This window comes from Carcharhinus amblyrhynchos, chromosome 9 (genome assembly GCF_965287045.1).
Source record: "Carcharhinus amblyrhynchos chromosome 9, sCarAmb.v2.hapA, whole genome shotgun sequence".
NCBI lineage: Eukaryota > Metazoa > Chordata > Chondrichthyes > Carcharhiniformes > Carcharhinidae > Carcharhinus > Carcharhinus amblyrhynchos.
Window position 1 is genome coordinate 17,486,176 of NC_137332.1, and position 23,752 is coordinate 17,509,927.

The 23,752-nt window shown below is 45.9% G+C and overlaps 1 protein-coding gene across 1 annotated transcript in view; it reads left to right on the forward strand.

Annotated features, from left to right (window-relative positions):
* Positions 1 to 845: 845 nt before the first annotated feature.
* Positions 846 to 23,752, forward strand: part of LOC145347618 (very-long-chain enoyl-CoA reductase-like) — an 87,524-nt gene continuing 64,617 nt past the window's right edge. Inside the window, exon 1 of the mRNA XM_080195250.1 lies at positions 846 to 1,125. Coding sequence (XP_080051376.1) covers positions 1,102 to 1,125 — 24 coding nt within the window. The 5' untranslated portion in view covers positions 846 to 1,101. The remainder of the gene's footprint in view (positions 1,126 to 23,752) is intronic.

Below are 23,752 nucleotides of genomic sequence, written 5' to 3' on the forward strand. Positions count from 1 at the left end.
CCTTTTCTTCTTATTCTAATCCTTACTGCACCCCCCTCCCTCCCTCACTTGTGTAAATCTATTACATCTCCAATTTGAAAGGTCATCAACCTTGAAACCTAACCCTGGCCTCTCTCTCCACGCATGCTGCCTGACCTGCTGAGTATTTCCAACATTCCCTGCCTCGTGCTGTTACAGAGCACTTTATCTTTGGGAAACAAAGACTCCAGTTGGGGGATAGAGGACCTAGGATTAACTTTATCTTTCAATTTGTATTTTTCCTTTTTGTGTGGACTGTCACTCAACCCTGGAGATCAATGGCATAGTAGTTAGCACTGCTGCCTCACCATACCTGTGACCTGGGTTCGATTCCTGAGTTGGGTCACTGTCTGTGTGGAGTCTGCACATTCTCCCTGAGTCTGCTTGGGTTAAGTAAAATTTAGTTATTAGTCACAAGTAAGACTTGCATTAACATTGCAATGAAGTTACCGTGACATTCCCCTAGTCGCTGCACTGTGACGCCTGTTCAGGTCAATGTACCTAACCAGCATGTCTTTAAGACTGTGGGAGGAAACGGCAGCACCTGGAGGAAACCCACGCAGACACGGGGAGAATGTGCAAACAGGCACTGGAGTGTGGGGATTTTCACAGTAATTTCATTGTAGTGTTAATGTAAGCCTACTTGTGACACTAAGAAATAAACTTTTTAGAAAAATGTACTGAACACAGTTGGAGGGGCAGACAGCAATGCAATCGTCACGGCCAGGAGATGGAAGGGGTTAAAATGGAAAAGAAATTGACCCCTTGGAGCTGGGGACTACACAGCTGGTGTTCTGAGTAACCATTGAAAAGAACTGATGGCAATCGAAGACTGCGCTAAATTCCCGCAGGGTCACAGAGACTTGGACGTGGGAGATGTCCCCATTCTTGGCCATAAGTCACATTTCGTTCCTTTAGCTCCACCCTGGATAGAGTTTCGCGGAGGCCGAGGCGGGGAGATGGTCGCAAGGATCTGTTCGCCCCGGACCTGACCCTGCGGAGTGCCTGAGCTGTCAGCCAAGCTGAGAGCAGCGGAGCTCCCCTACGGAGAGCGGGGCTGGAAGCTCGCTAAGTCCTGCAGCAATGAGCCGGGCCACCTTCTTCGAGGTAAGAAACTGGGGACTCGGTAACGGTGTAAAAAAAAATCAAAATATTCTCTCCTGTGCGGTAATATTGAAAGAGAATTTGTGCAAGAGAACACCATATCCATGTCAACGTTTATTGCTGTACAGACTGTTTTAATGCTATGGCTTTATAGACGGTAGATATAAATGCTAGTAGGTTAGACTGTAAATTTTGGTATTCTAAGTACTGATACACTCAAACTGTACTTGGGGGGCCCCCCTTACTGCAAAACCTGAACCATGTGAGCCCCAGCACTTTATTTCTGTGTGCTGCTGTCAGTGTCACTTCTATACATTTGGAGACAGCACTTTGTGGTGTCAGTATTACCTCGTTCACTGCAAAATACCCCATGGATAAACCGGTTTAATAAACGCAGCTTCTACAGTTACAAACCCTGAATTATGCAAGAGGGGTTAAACTGGGTGATGATGGGTTTTAGAAGATGTTATACTCGCCAGTAATGTATTCATGGGAAGATAGTAGCTAACACGAAAGGTTTGACATTCAGGCAAAGGATTTAACTTATTAGTGTCACAAGTAGGCTTATATTAACACTGCAATGAAGTCACTGTGAAAATCCCCTAGTTGCCACACTTCAATGCCTGTTTGTGTACACTGAGGGAGAACTTAACATGGCCAATGCACCTAACCAGCACGTCTTATGGACTGCGGGAGGAAACCAGTGCACCTGGAGGGAACCCACACAGACACGGGAAGGACATGCAAACTCTGCACAGACAGTAACAAACCAGGAATTGAACCCGGTTGCCTGGTATTGTGAGGCAGCGGTGTTAACCACTGTGCCAGATTCCAATGATATTGGAACTGGGGAAAGTGAAGCAGCTTTAGAGAGAAAGGCATAGGGGCTGTGGGACACCAATAGGCCCCTCAAGACTATTCCTCCATTCATTAAGGTCAAGATTAACCTGATCTTGGCTTCAGTTCCATTTCCCTATTCATTCCCCATAATTCTTGAGTTCAAAAAGCTGTCTCTCTCAGTCTTGAATACAACCAATAATGCAGCTCCTTGAGATCAAGAATTCCAAAAATTCACCACCGTCTGAGAGAGGTTCCTACTCACCGCTCTTTCCTAGAATCCGTATAGTGCAGAAGGAAGCCATTCAGCACCAAATCTGCGCCAACTTTCCGAAAAGATCATCTTACTCAGGCCGTATCATTGTAACCCCACACATTTATCCTATTAATGTCCTTAACCTACACATCTTAGGACACTAAGGGGCAAATTACCATGACCAATCCACCTAACCTGCACATCTTTGGAGTGTGGGAGGAAACTGGAGCACCCAGAGGAAACATGCACAGACACAGGGAGAATGTGCAAACTCCACACAGATAGTACCCTCAGGCTGGAATTGAACCTGGGTCCCTGGCGCCGTGAGGCAGCAGTGCTAACCACTGTGCTGCCCTTCAAACGAACATCCTTTTTTTTCTGAAACTGTGTCCCATAGATCTAGATTCCTCTACGAGGGCAAACACCCATTTAGCATCCATCCTGTCAAGTCTCATCCTCAGAATTTTACATTTTTTAAGTGTATTTATTCACAAGGTGTTGCTGGCTAGGCCCACCTTTATTGCCCATCTCTTATTGCCCTTGCGGATGTGTGGTGGATCTGCCTTCTTCAACCACTGCTGGTCATTTGGTGTAGGTACACCCACAGTGCTGTTAGAGAAGGAGTTGCAGTGTTTTGACCAAGCAACAGTGGAGGGATTGTGACATATTTCCAAGTTGAGGAAGGTGTGAGGGTTGGAGGGGAACTTACTGGTGCCCCCATGAATATATTGTAATTAGACGGAATTATGGAATGGCTAACTCTCCAGGAGATCAATCCACCTAGTGCCACTCCCTGACTTTTCCTTGTCGTCCTGCACATTTTCTTTGTTTCAGATGATTATTGAATTCTTTTTTGAAGGTCTTGATTAAATCTGCCTCCACCACACTCCCAGGCAGTGCAGTCCAGTTCCTGACCATCTGCTGCGTAAAAAGGTTTCGCCATTGCTTCTATTGCCAATAATCTTAAATCGGCGTCCTCTGGTTCTTGAACATTCCACCAATGGGAACAATTTCTCCCTATCCACTCTGTCCAGATCCCTCATGATTTTGAGTGCCATTATCAAATCCTGTCCTGCTAATTCCTCTTCTGCAGGGAGAACAGCCCAGCTTCTCCAATCTATCTTCATAAAGGAAAATCTGCATCCCTGGAAGCATTCTCATGCACCTTTTCTGCACTCTATCCAATGCCTTCAGGAGTGGGGCAACATGTTGGCACAGCGGTTAGCACTGCTGCCTCACAGTGCCAAGGATCTGGGTTCAATTCCCGGCTTGGGTTGCTGTCTGTTTGGAGTCTGCATGTTCTCCCCATGTCTGTGTGGGTTTCCTCCCACAGTCCGAAAGATATGCAGATTAGGTGGATAGGCAATACTAAGTTGACCCTAGTGTCAGGGGAATTAGTAGGATAAATGTGTGGTGTTTACGGGGATAGGGCCTGCGTGGATTTGTGGGTGGTACAGACTCGATGGGCTGAATAGCCTCCTTTTGTACTTTAGGAATCCTATTCTATCTTCCAACAGTGTGGTGTCAAGGGCTGGTTTATCATGACTTCCTTTCTTTTGTATTTTATGCCCCTATCTATTAAGCCCAGCTTCTTGTACGCTTTATTAAGCACTTTTTCAACTGGGACTGTCATCTTCAATAATGTTAGCACACATACCCCAAGGGCCCACTATTCCTGCACCTCCTAATTATACCTTTTATTTTATCTTGCCTCTCCTTTGACTTCCTACCAAAATGAACGACTTCGCATTTCACCGATCATTCTTCAGAACTCCAATATGTAGTGGCCCAACCTTCTCAACCTTTCCTCGTAAAACAGCCCCTTCATTCCCAGGAATCAACCTAGTGAACTTTCTCTGAACTGCCGCCAATGCGTTTACATCCCTGCTTAAATAAGAACTGCAAAATTGTATGCTGGACTTGTTTTTAACTGTCAGCAAAAAGTTCATGATTGAATTACAGTCTTTAACTCTCATTCCAGATGTTCAGATTTTAGACAATGTAGATCATCAATTTCAACCGTTAACTCTGTCAGCAGTTCAATTACTTTATACCTTATAAAATCATAGATTCCTGCAACACTGACAGAGGCCATTTGGCCCATCATGGAAGTGCTTTCCAATTCGCCACCATTTGGATAAAATGATGCCCACACCATGCTCTCATGCCAATGGCTTGGTTTGTGTTGAGCAGCACTTATTTAAGGGTGTTAGCATGGGCACCAGCCGCAATATTTCTCTGAACTCTCCGCGGCCACATGGCAACCTGATGGTCCCCGTGTAGGCAGAGCACAAGCTCCCTCCTTTATATCACCATGTTGGTGCAGCTACACAAAAAAAACCCTAAAGGAGCTGTGCACTTAAAACAAAAAAACTTCCAAAAAAAATGGAGGGAATGTTAATTAGGGACGTGTGCTGGAAGTGTGTGGAATGGGAAGATCATGGCATCAGCCAGAATGTAATGCTGATTTGATGCCCAACCTGTCATTTTTAACCACTCTGCTCTAAATATTGCCCTCTGCCCCTGAAGCACAAACTGTTGAGAATGCATTCAATGGCAGGAAATGACCACCACCTGCCCCATTTTTTAAAAAAAGGTCAATAATTTGCAGACTAGTTGCTGATTCCTTTCCATTGGCTTTATTTTGAATTTAGACGAGGACTTAATGCTTTGCAAAGTTGATTTCAGTCAGTAAGGTTGACGGGACTGCATGTGGAGAGGGCCCTGTTTGAGACTTCAAGGGTTTTGGGCAGACGAGTTGCTTCCAATCATAGTGCTTTGGAAATCATATCTCTTTAGTCATGTGGCATAAGGAAGAGACAGATCACAGAATGTAAGAAGACAACTTCCTCACAAATAGAGGAGGAGGAAGAAGGTGAAGGGCCTGCAGTAGGATGTTTAATCCACCCAGGGTCTTCCAGGAGCATTTCTGTTATCTCAATCTAAGCCAGGAGCAGTGTGTTACAAAGGAGATGCTCCCAATGATCTTTGACCTCTTGCATCCAGACCTGTAGCTGGAGAACAGGGCCAGGACTGTTGACTCTGATGCACACCGCCAAAACATATGGCCTGCACATGACAGTTATGCTTTTACATGAAATACTAATAGAACAGGCCAATTGGCAACCAAAGCTATGGTTTCTCAGCCTAACCTGCTCTGAAGGAATCCTCCAGTGTGCTTGGGAGAGTCTGTCCTGATTCATGATGGTCTGCTTAGCTGCCACAACTGGGCATCATGAGGGCACAGCTTTTTCCACCTGTGTCTCCTTTTGCCCCGACACCTACTACCCCCCTACCCCAGTGGCTGGGCAGAGCAGGTGGAAGACTGCTGATTTTCCATGGGCGAGATTGGAAATGATCTTGCAATACACCCTGGAGCAGCTTTGGATCTACAATGCCTGGCTTTGGACTGCAATTGGCTACAGTAGCCCTGCTGGCTTGTTGTGGAGCGGCAGGGGCTAGGGCCCTGGTGAAGGGGCAGGGGCGAGGGGACCCTGGTGGAGGGGCAGGGGTGAGGGGTCCCTGGGAGTGGAGGGAGGAGGGGCGAGGGGGCCCTGGTGGAGGGGCAAGGGGATGGGGTCCTGGTGGAGGGGCAGGGGCAAGGGGGCCCTGGTGGAGGGGGCAGGGGCAAGAGGGCCCTGGTGGAGGGGGCAGGGGCGAGGGGGCCCTGGTGGAGGGGGCAGGGGGATGGGGTCCTGGTGGAGGGGCAGGGGTGGGGGGCTCCTGGTGGAGGGGCAGGGGTGAGGGGGCCCTGGTGGAGGGGCAGGGGTGAGGGGGTCCTGGTGGAGAGGGCAGGGGCGAGGGGGCCCTGGTGGAGGGGGGCAGGGGCGAGAGAGGGCCCTGAGGGTGGGGCAGGGGTGAGGGGGCCCTGATGGAGGGGACAGGGGTGAGGGGGCCCTGGTGGAGGGGCAGGGGGAGGGGGTCGTAATGGAGGGGCAAGTGTGAGGGGGCCTGTGTGGAATGGCAGGGAGAGGGGGCCCAGGTGGAGTGGCAGGGGTGAGGGGTCCTGGTGGAGGGACAGGGGCAAAGGGGCCTGGTGGAGTGGCAGGGGCAAAGGGGCCTGGTGGAGGGACAGGGGCAAAGGGGCCTGGTGGAGGGACAGGGGCGAGGATATGAAAGCTGTCATTCTGGGAGGAGAGCTGGACTGAGTTCCCCAAAGTCATTGGTTGACCTCTGGGATGGTGCCTCAGAGTGCAGATTGGGAGCTGTCAGTGAGAGCCTGCAGGAGTCCCTGTGAACACTGCTATCCACAGCCATGGTTACAGTCTAAGCCAGCCAACCCTCCAACCTTCCATAACCAGAGATGTTGCTTCACTCACAGGAACGCACCCAGCTTTCTTTTGGTCTGGATCAAATCCCCATTCTCATCAGCTTTCCTGGCAGCCTGTTCTGGGGGGTGAAGATTAATAATCTATCCATTAATAATGACCATGAAATTAATAATTTATCCATCTTTGTACCCTTTGATGCTCCCCTACTTACCCTCTTCCTCTCTACAGCCAAATAACATTTCCACTTCGACAGCATATTAGCCTTGGAAGGAAATGATTGTTAACTTTCAAGTCTTTGTTTCCCCTGAATGAAACTATCCCATTCTCTAAGCCTGACGACCAAGGGTCATTAAACCAGATACCACCCCCTTTCACCAGAGCCCCACCAGCCCCACAATGTGAGGGGATCAATGTTAGATACAATATTCAAGATTTTGATAAGTCAAGGCTTTGTAGAAGGGACAACAGCATTTCTAGTTTTCTACTTATTTGTCATATATATGCATCTTAACTCTGTACATGGTTTGATTTGACTTGATTTATTATTGTCACATGTATTAACACACAGTGAAAAGTATTGTTTCTTGCGTGCTATACTGACAAAACATACCATTCATAGAGAAGGAAACGAGAGAGTGCAGATTGTAGTGTTACAATCATAACTAGGATATAGAGAAAGATCAACTTAATTCAAAGTAAGTCCATTCAAACGTCTGACAGCAGCAGGGAAGAAGCTGTTTTTGAGTCAGGTGGTATGGGATCTCAGACTTTTGTGTCTTTTTCCTGAAGGAAGAAAGTGGAAGAAAGAATGTCCGGGGTGCGTGGGGTCCTTAATTATTCTGGCTGCTTTGCCAAGGCAGCAAGAAGTGTAGACAGGGTCAATGGATGGGAGGCTGGTTTGCGTGATGGATTGGGCTACATTTGTGACCTTCTGTAGTTCCTTGCGGTCTTGGGCAGAGCAGGAGCCATACCAAGCTGTGATACAACCAGGAATAATGCTTTCTATGGTGCATCTCTAAAAGTTGGTGAGAGTGGCTGACCTACCAAATATCCTTAGTCTTCTGAGAAAGTAGAGGCATTGGTGGGCTTTCTTAACTAGAGTGTCGGCATGGGGGGTCCAGGACAGGTTGTTGGTGATCTGGACACCTAAAAACTTGAAGCTCTTGCCCCTTTCTACATTGTCCCCATTGATGTAGACAGGAGCATGTTCTCCTTTAAGCTTCCTGAAGTCAATGACAATCTCCTTTGATTTTGTTGACATTGTGGAAGAGATTATTGTTACTGCACCAGTTCACTAGATTCTCTATCTCGTTCCTGTAGTCTGTGTCGTCATTGTTTGAGATCCGACACTTTACGGTGGTGTTGTCAGCAAACTTGAAAATCGAATTAGAGGGGAATTTGGCCGCGCAGTCAGAGGTGTATAAAGAGTATAGCAGGGGGCTGAGAACACAGCCTTGTGGGGCACCGGTGTAGAGGATCATATGAAGGAGGTGTTGTTGCCTATCCTTACTGATTGTGGTCTGTGAATTAGGAAGTTCAGGATCTAGTCGCAGAGGGAGGTGCCTAGGCCCAGGCCATAGAGTTTGGAGATGAGTTTCATGGGAATAATAGTGTTGAAGGCTGAGCTGTAGCGAATAAATGGGAGGCACATGGGGACACTATCAGCTGGAGGTTCCCCTCCAAGCCATTCACCACCCTGACTTGGAAATATATCGCTGATCCTTCACTGTTGCTGGGTCAAAATCCTGGAATGCCTTCAATGTGGGTGTACCTATCTTCTCAGGGTGGCATGGTAGCACAGTGCTTAGCACTGCTGCCTCACAGTGCCAGGGACCTGGGTTCAATTCTGGCCTTGGATCATTGACTGTGTGGAGTCTACATGTTCTCCCTGTGTCAGCATGGGTTTCCTCTGGGTGCTCCGGTTTCCTCCCACACTCCCAAAGGATGTGCAGATTAGGTTGATTGGCTGTGTGAAATTGCCCCTTGGGGGACTAACAGGCTAAATACATGGCTTTACAGGGATAGGGCTTGGGTGGGATTGTTGGTGGTGCAGGCTTGATGGGCCAAATAGCCTCCTTCTGCACTGTAGAGATTCTATCATTCTCAAAGTCAATTAGGGGTGGGTAATAAATGCTGGTATAGTCAGCGACCCCCACATCCCATGAATACATTTAAAAAATCACTTTTGCACCAATCTTGTGATGGTCACCGTCTTTTAAAGATTTATGAATGATAAGCCCCCAAAGTATACATTACACTGAGGGGCACCACTTGTTAGTTAATGCTCATTTCCATATGTGTTTCTACAATAAACAAAACCTCCCAGGATCATTTCTGGAGACTATTATATATATTATATATATATCCAATAACTTCTGCAATTAAAACTCTCATGTAACTATTGTCTCTTTTAACATTGCTGATTTAATGCACTGCAGATTATTTCCCTGGTCACGATTTATAGTTGTTAGCCATTTGTGAATCAATATTAAAGCATTTCAGTGGAACAGAATGTTTAAATTTTGCCTCGGGTTGCAATCTTTTATTTTATGTTGTCATCAATGTGTCTATCAGCGTGCTGCCCACATTCACATTATTGCTTGGATCACTGTTGTACTCCTCTCTGGCAGCCTATTCCCCGTTCTGCTTTTGGCACTGATTATTATCCCTGTTCTGAAAGGTTTGGCAGCAAGGTCGGTCTTTGTAGTGCTGCTGGTTTTAGTGTCACAGCGGCCCAGAGGGGCTAACAATAGCTGCGGATCTGTTTCTAGCTACTTCCAGCATGGCCTGTGTGGGTTGCATTGCTGCCTCACAGCGCCAGGGACCTGGGTTCGATTCCCGGGCTTGGTCACTCTCTGTGTGGAGTCTGCGCATTCTCCCCATGTCTGTTTCTTCCAGGTGCTCTGATTACCTCCCACAGTCCAAAGCTGTGCGCGTTAGATGGATGGGCTAATTCACACCTTACTTTCAGGGGACTAGCAGGGTAAATATATTGGGTTACAGGGATAGGGGCTGGGAGGGAATTGTTGTCGGTACAGGTTTGATGGGCTGAATGGCCTCCATCTGCATTGTAGCGATTCAATGAATCTATAAGCTGGAAGTATGCAGAACGTGAGGTCAGTCAGGATATGGTACCAATTTGGTGTCCAAAGTGCTATTTTGGACTTGCAGGCCACACTAACGTCCCCTCTTAAACATTCTTCAGTTTCATGTGGTTCACGTCCACCAGAGCTATTTAAAGGTATCAGCATGGTTACCTTCAGACCAGGTGCTTTTCTGCTGATGCTCTCGAGTTAGTGTGCTGCGTTGTTGGAGGAGCTCTCCCACGTTGTTGCAGTGAGAAGGAAGGTAGTGCTGATTTTTTGTAAGGAGTTGAGTGAAGTTCGAAGGCCCCTGTTATTTGGAATGGGTTAACTGCAACCTTCCATTTCAGACCTCATTTGTCTGTTAATCGTTTAATAATACTCACCGGGACATATAAAGGGGCTAAAGGTGGCACTGGGTGTTGGGTGTGTACATGTGGAGTTGTAAAAGAGAATAAAGTGAGTTTGTGAAGAAGCTGGGCTTGTATCATCTTTTATTACTGGACTGCAACTGAGAGGTTTAACACTTCAGTAGAATGCTTCCTCCCCTCAAGAGGGGTATAATTGCAAACCCTCTTTGGCTGCAGAATGACAGGGAGTTGAAGAACTGGACACAGAGAGAGGAAGCTGTTCATTGAAGGAGGGGGAGGAATGCTCTCAGTTGGCTTTGCCCACCTAGGGCACCCACAGGGCACTTCTCCCACCTCAGAAGCAGCGTCGGAAATGACAACAATTTATAGGAACATAGAATCCACGGAACCATAAACAGGCCATTTGGCCTATGGAATCTGCACTGACTCTCTGACAGAGCATCTTACCCAGCCAGCTTCTGTGCCACCCAAACAGAGGAAATTGAAGTAGGGGTGGGCCATTCAGCCCTAAGAATCTGCTCCGCCATTCAATAAGACCATAGCCCATTTGGTTGTGGTCTCAATTCCCCTTTGATCTCCATTACCCTCAAACCCCCTTGTTTATCAGGAATCTAACTCTGCCTTTAAATTCAATGACCCAGCCTCCACTGCTTTCTGAGGAAGAGAATTCCACAGACTAATGACCCTCTGAGCCAATCACTTTCGAAATTAGATAAAAGGACAGAAAAAAATAAGCAACTTTTCCGAACACAGTTGCAGCATCTCCAGTAGGGAGAGGACATATTTACACAATAACGGGTTCACCCCAGTATCTTCCATTCTAAAGATTAACAGTACAATTTCTAATGGAAAACGTTGACAAAAAAATTATCCAAATGTACTTTAAATCTAAATATACTGTTACAGAAATAAGTCAAAAGGTATGAAGCAATTAGGAGTATGTGATAAATACTGGTCCAGCCTATGATGTCCCCACCCAAGAACGAATTACTAAAAAGAAAATCAGCCACAATCGAACTGAATGAGGGAACACAGGCTGAAGGACGGACGCCTATTCTCAATTCTCCTTGCAAGAGGAAGATCCTGAAATAACAGTCCTGTATATTCCATTCCAGCTGCTTGAAGATTAAACTTAGATCCTTGCAAGATGGAGCTATCTAAAAGAGGGGTCAGCATCTGCAGGAAAGTTAAAGATTATTATTAGTGTCACAAGTAGGCTTACATTAGCACTGCAATGAAGTAACTGTGAAAATATCCTCGTTGGCAACGCACATAACCAGCAGGTCTTTCAGACGGTGGGAGGAAACCGGAGCACCCGGAGGAAACCCACAGAGACCAGGGGAGAACGTGCAGACTCTGCACAGACATCGACTCAAGCCCGGGAATCGAACCTGAATCCCTGGCACTGTGAGGCAGCAGCGCTAACCACTGTGCCGCCACTTCAACTGGTCATTAAAGCATTATGGTTTCAATCATTAAAAATTTGGCATGAATCAGAAGTGTCTTTGTCTCTAAGACTTTTACCGAGCAGAGCCTTTTGTCTCTGTGTGAGAGTGCTAAAGGCAATTTGATTATCAAAGAAATAAGATCTTAGCAGAGAGGGTGTCATGGTGGCACAGTGGTTAGCACTGCTGCCTCACAGCGCCTGGCCCCAGGTTCATTTCTGGCCTCGGGTCACTGTCTGTGTGGAGCCTGCATGTTCTCCCTGTGTCTGCATGAGTTTCCTCCGGGTGCTCTGGATTCCTCCCACAGTCCAAAGATGTGTAGATTAGGTTGATTGGCCATGCTAAATTGGTCTGTGTATCAGAGAGATTAGCAGGGTAAACGCGAGGGGTTGCGGGAATAGGGCCTGGGTGGGATTGTGGTCGGTACAATCTTCCTTAATGCCAATTAGAACTCCAATTGTTGGAGAACTACCCACTGATTCCTACTGATTACAGTTTTGCTAGGGTTCACTGATGCCCCACTTGGTCAAATGTGGCCTTGTTATCAAGGGTAGACACTCTCACCTGACATCGCCAGTTCAGATTCTTAGGCTTAGATTCTCCCAAAAAAGTTCTAAGTGCTGCATTCATGTAAAAGCTCGAGTAACTCCTGCTGGGTTTTTAGTGGGATTTTCAAAATGAATCTTCCACACTCTGTGCTGCAGAGTGCCTCAGGGAGATTCACACTGAAAATCAGTGGGCAGAGCCTATTCCTGCTGAAGAGGCTGGCAGCAAAGTGCTGAGCGAGCCACTGCGCGTGTGTGAATCTGTCAGTGCCGAGATCAGTGCGTGCGCAGTAGCCCCACATTGCTGGCCCCCCAATGGCAGCTCGATCACTGCCACTTCGACCACACCCTACACTCCGATCACCAGCCTCCCAAATGATGCCCATTGCCCAGTGGGCATTGCCAAGGTGGAGTTTGGCAGCTAGGGGATTTTCACAATAACTTCATTGCAGTGTTAATGTAAGCCTACTTGTGACACATAAATAAACTTTAAAATGACAAAGAAAATCATTTGTTTACTGTTGCGTTGGAGATTAAAATTAAAGCTTATTTATTAGTGGCGCAAGTAGGCTTACATTAACATTGCAATGAAGTTACTGTGAAAACCCCCCAGTCGCTACACTCCGGTGCCTGCTCGGGTACACTGAGGGAGAATTTAGCATGGCCAATGCACCTAACCAGCACATCTTTCGGACTATGGGAGGAAACCAGAGCACCTGGAGCATTGTGAAGTTGGTGTTTATAAAATTGTTGAAATGGTGGTTTTTTTAAAAGATATCCCCAGTCACAGCTGAGAAGTCCCAATAATACTGCGGACTCCTATGTTGTTCTTTCCTAATCTCCAATCTACAACCCATCACCAACTTCCGATCGCACTCCATACCCCTGGGATTTTACTCAAGTAGGTGGGGATGCGCTATCCTAGTGGTATTATTGTTAAACAATTAATCCAGAAACTCAGCTAATGTTCTGGGAACCCAGGTTCGAATCCCGCCATGACAGATGGTAGAATTTTAATTCAATAAAGATATCTGGAATTAAGAATCTACTGATGACCATGAAACCATTGTCGATTGTTGGAAAAGCACTAATGTCCTTTAGGGATGGAAATCTGCTGTCCTCACCTGGTCAGGCCTACATGTGACTCCAGAACCACGACAATGTGGTTGACTCTCAAGTGCCCTCTGAAATGGCCCAGCAAGCCATTCAATTTCAAGGGCAACTAGGGTAGGGCAATAAAAGACAGCATAGTGGCCTCACAGCACCAGGGACGTGGGTTCGATTCCCAGCTTGGGTCACTGTTTGTGTGGTGTTTGCACATTCTCCCCATATCTGCGTGTGTTTCCTCTGTGCACTCCGGGTTCATCCCACAGTCCAAAGATGTGTGGGTTAGGTTGATTGGCCATGGTAAATTGCTCCTTAGTGTCAGGGGGAGTAGCTAGGTAAATGTTGATAGGGTTATGGGGATAGGGCCTGGGTGGGATTAGAACATAGAACACTACAGCACAAACAGGCCCTTCGGCCCACAAGTTGCGCCTACCAAGCCATCTATACCTATAAATCTATACATCCATATATCTATACCTACCAAGCCATAGAACTATCTGTAACTCCCAATTCCATTAGATCCCATATACTCATCCAGAAGTCTTTTAAAAGACCCCAGCGAGTTTGCCTCTACCACCACCGACGGCAGCCGATTCTACTCACTCACCACCCTCTGAGTGAAAAACTTACCCCTAACATCTCCTCTGTACTTGCTTCCCAGCACCTTAAACCTGTGTTCTCTCGTAGCGACCATTTCAGCCCTGGGAAATAGCCTCTGAGAATCCACCCTATCTATTCCTCTCAACATTTTATAAACCTCAATCAGGTCGCCTCTCAACCTTCGTCTCTCCGGGGAGAAGAGACTTAGCTCCCTCAACCTATCTTCATAAGGCATGCCTCCCAATCCAGGCAACATCCTTGTAAATCTCTTCTGCACCCTCTCAATAGCTTCCACATCCTTCCTGTAGTGAGGCGACCAGAACTGCGCGCAGTACTCCAAGTGGGGTCTGACAAGGGTCCCATAAAGTTGCAACATTACCTCCCGACTCCTAAACTGAATCCTGCGATTAATGAAGGCCAGTACACCATACTGTGGATTGTGGTTGGTCAGACTTGTTGAGCCGAATGATGTCCTTCTGCACTGTAGGACTCTTACGAATCTAAATGCTAGTCAGCCAGCAATACCCAACGCCCACGAATCAATTAAAAAATGTACCTGAAGACTGCTCAATATCTCATGCTCTTTGCATCCTCTCATCTGAGCATGCGCTGACATAGGTGAGATATCTAAAATGATTCTGTTGAATTTTTAGCCCCCTATATGCAGAATGTATATTAATTTTTCTTACCAAGAAAATTTGTTAATTTGTTGTGACTGTTACTTTCCATTCTGTAACATCTCACGTACAAATGCAGACAAACACATTTATGGAGCAGGGTTCCTATTTATAGTAAAATGAATATTGTAACCTTGTCCCAATGAACAGGTTCATGGTGTTTCCATAATGAGCACACAAAGGGAAATCGTACCCCCCTCTGTCACTGTAACACTTAGCCCAGCGATAGTCGTACCTTGCCAGGAAAAGAAGCAGCCGTTTCAATATGCGACAAGGCTTCAAAGTATCAGAAGATTACATAAACAGAAGAGCCAAGCTAGCACTTACTGAAAATCATTTGAACCTCGAGATTACATTACAGTCTGTAGCTCACTCCAACTCAGCTGATATTTGATATTGTAATTAATGGTTAGATTATTTCTGTTGTATATAAATGATCACTATGCATTGACGTCTGCATTGGCTACGGAGTTTGTCAGCTAGCTGCAACCAGTTATGATCACTTTGTTCTGAGGGGTTTGAGATAGGATGAACAGAGCTTTTGATGAAAGCTAAGATACTGGGACATTGCACAGTCAACGCCTGTTCCTTTGCAGGAAAAAAGCTTATTCATCATAATGATGCATTTTTGCCTGAGACTTGGCTTTGTGTTGTCTTATTGTCATACGTGTAAGGTCTTTTAAAAACCATTTTTATTCACCGAAGAATTCTCCACGTAATTCCTTTGCAATAATTAATCCTGAACCTGCAAGTGTTCTGAGGAGGATGGGCAAAACATTCAGTTCATTTGCAATTATACAATGTGATTTGTCCAGATATATAATTGATTAGCAGCTCCTCTTCAATTGACCAGACAGTTATTTAAAACCCGATTGGTATTATTTGGTAGCTTTAAGGTATTTATCTCTCAGTCTGTTTTTCACTGGAGTCTTTTAAAGAAATTGGAATCTGTCAGAAAGCCTCAAGGCAGAGTGTTAATTAACTTCCCTCATAGCTTCCCTCGTTGGTGGGTAAAGCAGAAAGGAACCACTGTGAATGAAAATTAATGCCAGTGTAGCTTGTAACAGAAGTTGTAAACTACTTGTTGTTTCCGTTGCTAGCAGGAGCTAGTTAAACTAGCTGTTGTAATTATACGTAATGTATTGCCACTCCTGTTTCCTTGTTCTATTGCTGTTTAGTACATTTGTTTGTGAATTAAAAGCTAAAGCACATTCTAATGTTAAGCCATTATGCTAGAATTATTCTTGAATCATAAGACCTTGAGATATAGGAGCAGAATTAGGCCATTTAGCCCACTGAGTCTGCTCCACCATTCAGTCATAAGAACATAAGAACTAGGAGCAGGAGTAGGCCATCTGGCCCCTTGAGCCTGCCCCGCCATTCAATAAGATCATGGCTGATCTTTTCATGGACTCAGCTCCACTAACCCGCCCACTCACCATAACTCTTAATTCCGTTACGGTCCAAAAATTTATCTATCCTTGCCTTAAAAACATCCAATGAGATAGCCCCAACTGCTTCACTGGGCAGGGACTTCTACAGATTCACAACCCTTTGTGTGAAGAAATTCCCCCTCAACTCAGTCCTAAATCTGTTTCCCCTTATTTCAAGGCTATGTCCCCTAGTTCTAGTTTCACCCGCCAGTGGAAACAACTTCCCTGCTTCTATCTTTTCTATCCCCTTCTGAATCTTATATGTTTCTATAAGATCTCCCCTTATTCTTCTGAATTCCAAATTTTGGTAAATTACCACTAGTGCATTTGCTATTTCTCCTGCCATCTCCTTCAGTACCTTGGGGTGCATTCCATTGGGACCAGGAGACTTGTCTACCTTTCACCACCCCCCCCCCCGCCATTCATAGCTGATATGATTCTCATCCCCATTCTTCCGCCTTCTCCCCATAACCTTTGATCCCCTTATTTATGAAGAACATATCTATCTCTGTCTTAAAGACACTCAGTGACCTGGCCTCCACAGCCCTCTGTGGCAATGAATTTCACAGATTCACCACCCTCTGGCTAAAGAAATTTCTCCTCATCCCAGTTTTAAAGGAGCGTGCCTTCACTCTGAGGTTGTGCCCTCAAGTTCTAGTCTCTCCCAACATTCTCTCCACACCATTCTATCTTGGCCTCTCAGTATTCTGTAAGTTTCAATTAGAACCTCCCCCCCCATCATTCTCTAGACTCCTCAACCACTCCTCATATGATCCCTTCATTCTTGAGATCATTCTTGGGAACCTCCTCTGGACCCTCTCCAAAGCCAGCACAGCCTTCATTAGGTATGGAACCCAGAGCTGCTCACAATCCATTTGCTAGAGCCAGTAGCTGGGATAAATGTTTCTCAGGCCAGTCCATATAACCACTGACTGATATCTGGGACTTTAGGGCCTCCATAAAGAGAATAACCAGAAACCAAATAAAGGAAAAATGCAAAACCGCTCAGATGTCATCTTCAATTAAACCTTTCACACTCACAGTCTGGATTCTGCTTTGGTCACTCAGCTCCTGACTTCATTACAGGACATGGACAAAAGATCTGAACTCCAAAGGTGAGCTAAGAGTAACTGCCCTTGACATCAAGGCCATATTTCACCAAGAGTGGAATCAAGGAGCCCTAGACAAACTGGAGTCACTGACAATTGGGGAAAATTCTCCACTTCAGAGTCATACCTAGCACAAAGGAAGATGATTATGGTTGTTCGTGGTCCATCATCTTGGTTCCAGGACGTGACTGCAGAGGTTCCTCACGGTAGTGTTCTAGGTCCAACCAGCTTCAGCTACTTCATCAATAACCTTCCTTTCATTGTAAGATCAGAAGTGGGGGTGTTCGCCGATGACTGCACAATGTTCAGCACCATTTGCGACGGCTCAGATACTGAAGCAGTCCATGTCCAAATACATCAAGACCTGGACAATATCCAGGCCAGGGCTGGCAAGTGGCAAGTAACATTCATACCACACAAGTAACAGACAATGACCATCTTCAACAAGAGAGAATCTAACTATCTCCCCGTGACATTCAATGGCATTACCATTGCTGAATCCCTCACTATCAATATACTGGACACTACCATTGACCAGAAACTGAACTGGACTAGTCATATAAACACTGTGGCTTCAGAGCAGGTCAAAGGCTAGAATCCTGCTTTGAGTAACTTACTTCCTGTCTGCCAAAATCTTGCACACCATCTACAAGGCAGGAGTGTGATGTAATCCCTCCACTTGCCTGGATGAGGGCAGCTCCAACAACACTCAAGAAGTTTGACATCATCCAGGTTAAAGTAGCCCGCTTGATTGGCACCCCACCCGCAAATATTCACTCCCTCTACCACCGACATACAGTGGCAGCTGTGTGTACCACCTACAAGGTGCACTATCAAACTCACCAAAGCTCCTTGGGCAGCACCTTCCAAACCCATGACTACTCCAGTTTTTGGAACGCTGTACTTCTTTTGTAGAGGGTCAGTAACCAGGAGGCATTGATTTAAGGGAAGGGGCAAGAGATTTAGAGAGGATACGGGGAAAGGTCTTTTCCCAAAGTGTGGTGGGAATCTGGAACTCACTGCCTGAAAGGGTGGTAGAGATGGGAACCCTTGCAACATTTAAGAAGCATTTAGATGAGCACTTGAAACACCATCGCTTATAAGACTATGGACCAAGTGCTGAAAAATGAGATGAAAATTGATAGGTGTTTGATGTCTGGCACAGACATGATGGGCCAAAGGGCCTCTTTCTGCGCTGTAAAAATCTGGATCCTGCTCCTACTTCTTATTTGTCCCGTCGAGGACCTTGGGACTTTTTACTACATTAAAGCTACTACATAAACGTAAATTGTTGTTGCTTCTGTCGCCTAGGCCCCAGACTATGGAGCTTCCTCCCTTAACCTTTCCGCCACTTCTTTCTCCTCCTTAAAACTTTAGCTACACTTTTAAGCCATCTACCTTAATATCTCCTCATGTGGCTCGGTGTAAAACTTTAATGAATAACACACTTGAGTTACTCTTTGAGACATGTTACCAGGTTAAAAGATGATTTATGAATGAAAGTTGCTGGTATTGTTGTCAAGAATCCTTCAGGGACACCTTTGGAATCTGGAATTTCAATTGGTTGGAAGAAACAATTCATCAGCTACCAAAGCTCTTTTATGGAAAAAATTTGCTACATGCCCAAAGCAGATATTGTGAACATATAGTCAGAGAAATCAAAATATGTGCAAATATTTTAAGTTCAAAAATGACTAGACTAGAATATGTTGAACAGAGGGCAAAATATTCCATTTATGCTTTTGTTTATAGTTTAAAATGGTCTGAAGCTCTTTTCTCTAAAAAAGGACTTCCACTTATGCTGTGCCTTTCACAGTATTCTAAAGCATTTTGCAGTTATTGAGTTACTTTTGAAGTGTAGTCATTATTGTAATGCAGGAAATGTGTCAGCTAATTTGTAAACAGCAAGATCCCTCAGCCAGCAATGTGATAATCAGCAAGTGGGCAATTCAGTGGTGAAACGGAAGATACTGGAAATATTTAGGGTCATCTAGACTTGGAACGTTGGCTCTATTCTCTCTCCACAGATGCTGTCAGACCTGCTGAGATTCTTCAGCATTTTTCTGTTTTTACTGGAAATACTCAGCAGGTCAGATCAGCGACAGATCAGCCATGATCTTATTGAATGGCGGGGCAGGCTCGAAGGGCTGGATGGCCTACTCCTGCTCCTATTTCTTATGTTCTTATGTTCTTATGTCAGGAAGTATCTATTGAGAGAGAAAAAGAGTTTTTCATCTGTCTTAGTGGGATATTGTGAAGGATAAATATTGACCAGGCCGCAGGAGATCTTCTCTTCTCTTCTTAGAGTCCATTGTTAGAGATGAGATCGTGGAGTACTTGGAAATGCATGAGAAAATAGGATTGAATCAGCATGGCTTTGCCAAGGGGAGGTCATGTCTGACAAATCTGTTCTTTGAGGAGGTAACAAAGAAGTTAGATAAAGGAGAAAGTGGATGTGATTTATTTAGATTTCCGAAAGGCCTTTGACAAGGTGCTGCATGGGAGACTGTTAAACAAATTAAAAGCCCATGGTGTTAAGGGTAAGATCCTGGCATGGATTGGCCGACTGGCAGAAGGCAGAGAGTGGGGATAAAGGTGTCTTTTCTCAGGATGGCAGCTGGTGACTAGTGGTTTACCTCAAGGGTCGGTGCTGGGACCACAACTTTTCACAATATACATTAACCATTTGGAAGAAGGAACTGAAGGCACTTTGCTAAATTTGCAGATGATACAAAGATATGTAGAGGGACAGGTAGTATTGAGGCAGCAGGGGGACTGCAGAAGGACTTGGAAACAGCGGGCAAAGAAGTGGCAGATGGAACACAACGTAGGAAAGTGTGAGGTGATGCACTTTGGAAGGAGGAATGGAGGCATAGACTATTTCTAAATCGGAAAATGCTTACGAAACCAGAAGCACAAAGGGACTTGGGAGTCTTTTTTCAAGACTCTCTTAATGTTAACATGTGGGTTTAGTAGGCAGTTAGGAAGGCAAATGCAATGTTAGCATTTGTGTTGAGAGGGCTAGAACACAAGAGCAGGGATATAGTTCTGAGGCTGTATAAGGCTCTGGTGAGACCCCATTTGGAGTATTGTGAGCAGTTTTGGGCCCTGTATCTAAGGAAGGATGTACTGCCTTGGAAAGGGTGCAGAGGATATTCAAAGAATGATCCCTGGAATGAAGAGTTTGTCGTATGAGGAACGGTTGAGGACTCTGGGTCTGTACTCGTTGGAGTTTAGAATGATGAGGGGAGATCTTATTGAAACTTACAGGATACTGTAAGGCCTGGAAGGAGTGGACATGAAGAGGATGTTTCCACTAGTAGGAAAAACTAGAACCAGAGGGCACAACCTCAGGCTAAAGAGACGATCCTTTAAGACAGAGATAAGGAGGAATTTCTTCAGCTGGAGACTGGTGAATCTATGGAATTCTTTGCTGCAAAAGGCTGTGGAGGCCATGATTGAATGACAGAGCAGACTCGATGTGCAGAGTGACCTAATTCTGCTCTTATGTTTTTATCGTCCTTGAAGTCATACTGCACTGGACTGTTGACCTGAGTGATATAAGAACATAAAAACATAAGAAATAGGAGCAGGAGTAGGCCATCTAGCCCTTCGAGCCTGCCCCGCCATTCAATAAGATCATGGCTGATCTGTTGTGGCTCAGTTCCACTTTCCCGCCCTCTCCCCATAACCCTTAATCCCCTCTCTTATCAAGAACCCATCAACCCGCTTCTTAAAAATATTTAGCGAGGCAGCCTCCACCACTTCAACGGGCAGAGAATTCCAGAGATTCACCACCCTTTGAGTGAAGAAGTTCCTCCTCAACTCCGTTCTAAACCGCCTCCCCTTTATCTTGAGGCTGTGCCCCCTAGTCCTACTGTCTTTTTTGAGCGGGAAGAGTGTCTCCACCTCTATCCTATCCATCCCATTCATCATCTTATACGTCTCAATGAGATCTCCCCTCATTCTTCTAAACTCTAACGAGTACAAGCCTAGTTTATTCAGCCTCTCCTCATAGCTCAATCCCCTCAACTCCGGTATCAGCCTAGTAAACCTCCTCTGCACTCCCTCCAGGGCCAAAATATCCTTGCGCAGGTGCGGCGCCCAAAACTGCACACAGTACTCCAGCTGCGGCCTCACCAATGCCCTATACAGCTGCAGCAAGACCTCCCTACTTTTATATTCAATCCCCCTCGCTATGAAGGCCAGCATCCCATTCGCCTTCCTGACCACCTGCTGCACCTGCAAGCTGGGTTTTTGCGACTCATGCACAAGGACCCCGAGGTCCCTCTGCACCGTCGCCTGCTGCAGTTTTTCGCCCCGTAAGTAATAGTCCTTCCTACCATTCTTCCTACCAAAGTGGACCACCTCACACTTGCCAACATTAAATTCCATTTGCCATTTCCTGGCCCATTCGCCCAGCCTATCTAGATCCTTCTGCAGACTCTCCACACCCTCCGCACAATTTGCCTTTCCCCCAATCTTGGTGTCATCAGCAAATTTCGACACCCTGCACTCGGTTCCCTCCTCCAGATCATCTATGTAAATGGTAAATAGCTGAGGCCCCAGCACCGACCCCTGGGGCACCCCACTAGTCACCAACCGCCAATCCGAATAGCACCCATTGACCCCCACTCTCTGCCTCCTATTTGACAACCAATCCTCTATCCACGCTAACACCCTACCCCCAACTCCGTGTCCCCTGACCTTCTGCAGTAACCTCTTGTGAGGTACCTTGTCAAACGCCTTCTGAAAATCCAGAAAGACCACATCCACCGGCTCTCCTCTATCCACTGCCCTAGACACATCCTCATAGAACTCCAGTAAATTTGTCAGACACGACTTCCCTTTAATGAAACCGTGTTGCGTCCGCCCTATCAAGCAATTCCCTTCAAGATGCCTCGCAATTTCCTGCTTAATGACGGTTTCTAACATTTTACCTACCACAGACGTTAAACTAACCGGCCTATAATTCCCCGCCTTTTGCCTGGCACCCTTCTTAAACAACGGCGTAACATTAGCCGTTTTCCAATCTTCCGGCACTTCCCCGGAATCCAGCGACGTCTGGAAAATAACCACCAAGGCATCCACTATCACCTCCGCCATTTCTTTCAGAACCCTCGGATGCATTCCATCCGGTCCTGGGGACTTGTCCACAATCAGCCCCTCCAGTCTGTCGAGCACCACCTCTCTAGTAACAGTAATGTCATTAAGACCCTCCATTCCCAGCAGTGGTACTCAAACCCAGTACCTTTGAGTTCAGGGGTATTAGCCTCTAATAAATAGACTAAAGACTAAATAGACTAGACTAGACTAGAATAGACTAGAGACACTAAATAGTCTAGGCCTGTACTCGTTGGAGTTTAGAAGGATGAGGGGGGATCTTATAGAGACGTATAAGATAACGAAGGGGATGGATAGGGTAGAGGTAGAGAGATTCTTCCCGCTTAGAAAGGACAGCAGGACTAGAGGGCACAGCCTCAAGATAAGGGGGGCGCAGTTTAGATCAGAGTTGAGGAGGAACTTCTTCACTCAAAGGGTGGTGAATCTCTAGAATTCTCTGCCCGTTGAAGTGGTGGAGGCTACCTCGCTAAATATATTTAAGTCACGGGTAGATAGTTTTTTGATGGACAAGGGAATTAAGGGTTATGGGGGGAAAGCGGGAAAGTGGAACTGATCCACGACAGATCAGCCATGATCTTATTGAATGGCGGGGCAGGCTCGAAGGGCTAGATGGCCTACTCCTGCTCCTATTTCTTATGTTCTTATTACCACTGAGCCACTAAATAAACCAAGAACATCAGTGAATGGTGGGGAGAATTGGATGTGAAATCATTCCATTTTTAGTTTTGAATTCTTTTGGTTTTGTGCTTCAGTTTTATTATCTTACCATAATTACTGTACCATACCGTACCCAACCAAATTTACCAGGGTGTTGCCTGGTATGGAGGGTATTGGCTATGAGGAGAGATTTGATAAACTGGGGTTGCTCTCCCTGGAAAGAGAGAGGCTGAGGCAGAAGTTTATACAATTATGAGAGGTATAAGATAGATAGGGTGAACAGTTGGAAGCTTTATCCCAGGGCAGAAATGACAATGAAAGGGGTCACAAGTTCAAGATAAGGGGGGGAAGGGTTCAATGAAGACGGGCAGGGGAAGTTTTTTACACAGAGGGTGGTGGGGGGGCTGGAATGCACTGCCAAGTGAGGTGGTTGAGGCAGTTACGTTGGCAAAACTTAAGACTTATCTTGATAAGCACATGAACAAATGGGGAATAAATAGAGGGATTTAAGTGGTTGGTAAATGTGATTGGCGCAGGCTGGAGGGCCGAACGGTCTGTTTCTGTGCTGTCATGTTCTTTGATCTTTATTGTTGCTGTTTCCAAGCTGGAAACAAAATCAATCCCGCTGGTAGAAATCTTCCAGTAGTGAGTTAAAGAGTTAATGAAGTTGTGGAAATGGAGCATATGAGGAAGATTGGATATAGCTATCGGATACAGAAACAACACCAGCAGCTGGTGTGGGGGAAGGGTACGTAGCACCGATACCACTGCAGTTGTTATAAAAGGTCATCACTAATGGTTCTGGGGGCCACCACATTCGCTTGCTCTGGGTGCAGCACTAGTGTGTGAGTGTGAGTGTGGGGTTTGGCTCCACAGGTCTGTATTGGATTTGTTCGACGTTATACAAACAAAGAACAAAGAACAAAATCAGCCCGGGAAACAGGCCCTTCGGCCCAACGAGCCTGTGCTGCCATCTCAACACCACCAGCCCCCCTCTCCACCCACGACCCCTGTCTAATGTTTTATGGCCATCCAGATTGAGGGAAACTGATTTAGGGACAATTTATTCCTGCCAATCAGCCTAACAGCACATCTTTGGGGTGTGGGAGGAAACC